The sequence below is a fragment of the Populus euphratica genome, unplaced genomic scaffold (genome assembly GCF_000495115.2).
Source record: "Populus euphratica unplaced genomic scaffold, PopEup_1.0 scaffold1788.1, whole genome shotgun sequence".
NCBI classification, from domain to species: domain Eukaryota; kingdom Viridiplantae; phylum Streptophyta; class Magnoliopsida; order Malpighiales; family Salicaceae; genus Populus; species Populus euphratica.
Genome location: NW_011501645.1, coordinates 24,154 through 27,650, shown reverse-complemented (window position 1 = coordinate 27,650; position 3,497 = coordinate 24,154). Strand labels below are relative to the sequence as shown.

At 38.4% G+C, this 3,497-nt stretch overlaps 1 protein-coding gene across 1 annotated transcript in view; it reads left to right on the top strand.

Annotated features, from left to right (window-relative positions):
• The first annotated feature begins 215 nt into the window (after positions 1–215).
• The window catches only part of LOC105118216 (TMV resistance protein N-like), a 5,323-nt gene continuing 2,041 nt past the window's right edge, over positions 216–3,497 (top strand). The window contains exons 1-5 of the mRNA XM_011016115.1: positions 216–449; positions 567–1,062; positions 1,168–2,263; positions 2,361–2,636; positions 2,744–3,497. Coding sequence (XP_011014417.1) covers positions 371–449; positions 567–1,062; positions 1,168–2,263; positions 2,361–2,636; positions 2,744–3,497 — 2,701 coding nt within the window. The 5' untranslated portion in view covers positions 216–370. The remainder of the gene's footprint in view (positions 450–566; positions 1,063–1,167; positions 2,264–2,360; positions 2,637–2,743) is intronic.

Genomic DNA, 3,497 nt, shown 5'->3' with positions numbered 1-3,497 from the left:
TTCTTCTCTAAAATTATTCAAAATATAGTATTAGAATTACATAATAATAGGTTTTAATATATAATTAACGAGTCTCTCCTGAATCAAATAATAAAAATATCAAATAATAAAACATGGCTGGTTTTATTTGAATATATTATTTGATTAGTGTTGACTCTACTATTGCTGCATTGACTGGAAATTTCAGTATTCCATATCCTTGCTTTACCCTGCAGCTTACTTCTCTGTCCCATTGCTACCATTTCATAGCTACCTCCTTGTTATATTTAACTTACTCTTCTTTCCTTCTTGATCATAACGATAACTTGAAAGCCTTACGTTCAGATAGATAATCATTCACCAGTCCTATATCATTCTATTTAATTTACAAATGCAGAAAGAAAAACGCAAGCAATCCAAAGATGAAGAAAACGATTCATCCTCGCGAAAGAGAAGAAAAGCTGACCTCAGTAAGTCTATATAAAGAATACAATTAACCTCATTTCAATATCATAGCTTTGGAATTTCATAGCTAACTCTTCGTTATATTGCTCCATTGGTAATTGATAATGCCTTGATTTCTGCAGCTGCCATGACAGAGCCAGAGTCTTCTCGATCTAGACCAGAAGGGGCCTATGATGTCTTCTTGAGTTTTAGAGGAAAAGACAATCGCAAGACATTTACAGATCATCTATATACTGCCTTGGTCCAAGCAGGAATCCACACTTTTCGAGATGATGATGCACTTCCAAGAGGAGAAGAAATCTCGCATCATCTCCTCAGGGCAATTCGAGAATCAAAGATATCCATAGTTGTCTTCTCAAAAGGATATGCTTCTTCTAGATGGTGTCTCAATGAACTTGTAGAGATTCTGAAGTGCAAAAGGAAGAAAACCAGTCAGATTGTTCTTCCTATATTCTATGACATTGATCCTTCAGATGTGAGAAAACAGACTGGCAGTTTTGCAGAGGCGTTTGATAAGCATGAAGAGCGTTTTGAAGAGAAGTTGGTGAAGGAGTGGAGAAAAGCTCTTGAGGATGCCGGAAACCTATCCGGATGGAGTCTCAATGATATGGAAAATGGGTATTCCTTTTTTCTCTAAGATTCACTTGCACATGTTTATGGAGTAATTTTACATTACATTAATTTTTCAATGTGAAATAATAAAATATTTCTTTCTATGAGCAGGCATGAAGCAAAATTTATCAAAGAGATTATCAAGGATGTGTTGAATAAATTAGAACCCAAGTACTTCTATGTTCCTGAGCACCTAGTAGGCATGGATCGGCTTGCTCGCAATATTTATGACTTTCTAAGTACTGCAACAGATGATGTACGCATAGTGGGCATACATGGGATGCCAGGAATAGGAAAGACGACTATAGCAGAAGTTGTATTTAATCAACTCTGCAATGGATTCGAGGGAAGCAGTTTTCTTTCGGATGTCAATGAAAGTTCAAAACAAGTTTATGGTCTTGTTCCTTTACAAAAGCAACTTCTTCGCAATATTTTCAAACAAGATGTTGCAAACTTCGATTGTGTTGATAGAGGAAAGGTTCTGATCGAAGAGCGACTTCGTCGCAAAAGAGTTCTTGTTGTCGCTGATGATGTGGCTCATCCGGACCAGCTAAATGCATTGATGGGAGATCGAAGCTGGTTTGGTCCCGGAAGTAGAGTAATTATTACAACAAGAGATTCAAATCTTCTTCGTGAAGCAGATCAAACATATCGGATCGAAGAATTGGAACCAGATGAGGCCCTTCAGCTTTTCAGCTGGCATGCCTTTAAGGACACCAAGCCAGCAGAAGATTATATTGAGCTTTCGAAGAAAGCCGTTGATTTCTGTGGAGGACATCCTTTAGCTCTTAAGGTCATAGGAGCTCTTCTGTACAGGAAAAACAGAGGTAGATGGGAACATGAAATTGACAACTTGAGCAGAATTCCAAACCAAGATATTCAAGGAAAGCTTCTAGTAAGTTATCACGCACTTGATGGTGAACTACAAAGAGCATTCCTTGATATTGCATGCTTCTTTATTGGTATAGAGAAAGAATACGTCGCAAAAGTGCTAGGAGCCCGTTGCCGTTACAATCCAGAAGTTGTTTTGGAAACTCTCCGTGAAAGGTCTCTGATTAAAGTTAATGCCATTGGAAAGATAACCATGCATGATCTATTACGAGACATGGGAAGGGAGGTCGTCTGTAAAGCGTCTCCCTTGCATCTTGGAAAAAGGACCAGAATTTGGAATAAAGACGATGCATGGAATGTACTTGACCACCAGAAGGTAAGAGCTCAATGCATACACGAAAGCATAGTCATGCGTATTTTCTAGTCAAACTTATTACAAATAATTGTATTAAAGCTGTATTGTTTTTTTTTAGGGTACGGTAGTTGTAGAGGGTCTTGCACTGGATGTCAGAGCATCAGAAGCTAAATCACTTAGCGCAGGATCATTTGCAGAAATGAAATTCTTAAATTTACTCCAAATCAATGGAGTACATCTCACCGGATCCTTCAAACTGCTTTCTAAAGAGTTGATGTGGATTTGTTGGCATGAATGTCCTTTGAAATATTTTCCGTCTGATTTTACCTTGGACAATCTAGCTGTTCTTGATATGCAGTATAGCGACCTCAAAGAACTATGGAAGGGAAAAAAGGTGCGAAACATGCTACAATCCCCAAAATTTCTTCAGTATGTAATTTATATTTACATGTTACGACTTTCTATGATTAACTTTCATTATTTTGCTCTCTATTATGACAGATCCTCGACAAGCTAAAAATCCTTGATCTCAGTCATTCTCAGTACCTTATTAAAACACCAGACTTGCACAGTTCAAGTCTAGAGAAACTAATTCTGGAAGGTTGCTCGAGTTTAGTTGAGGTGCATCAATCAATTGAAAATTTGACGAGCCTCGTTTTCTTGAATCTGAAGGGATGTTGGAGGCTGAAGAATCTCCCTGAAAGCATTGGCAATCTAAAGTCTCTTGAAACTCTGAATATTTCTGGGTGTTCACAACTTGAGAAATTGCCAGAACGCATGGGCGATACGGAATCCTTAACTGAGCTGCTAGCCGATGGGATTGACAATGAGCAATTTCTCTCTTCAATTGGACAATTAAAGCATGTCAGAAGGTTATCATTGCGTGGATGCAGTTCGGCTCCACCAAGTTCTTCCTTGATTTCAGCAGGTGTTTCGAATTTGAAACGTTGGCTGCCAACATCTTTCATTGAATGGATATCAGTGAAACGTCTTGAGCTTTCTAATGGTGGTTTGTCTGATCGCGCAGCTAAGTGTGTTGATTTCAGTGGTTTGTCCTCTCTAGAAGTATTGGATCTATCAGGAAACAAATTCTCTAGCCTGCCTTTTAGGATTGGCTTCCTTCCCAAGCTAAGGTGGTTGCGTGTTCATGCATGCGAATATCTTGTATCAATCCCAGATCTTCCCTCAAGTTTATGCTATTTGGATGCATCTGATTGCAAATCATTGGAAAGAGTAAGAATACCAATCGAGTCAA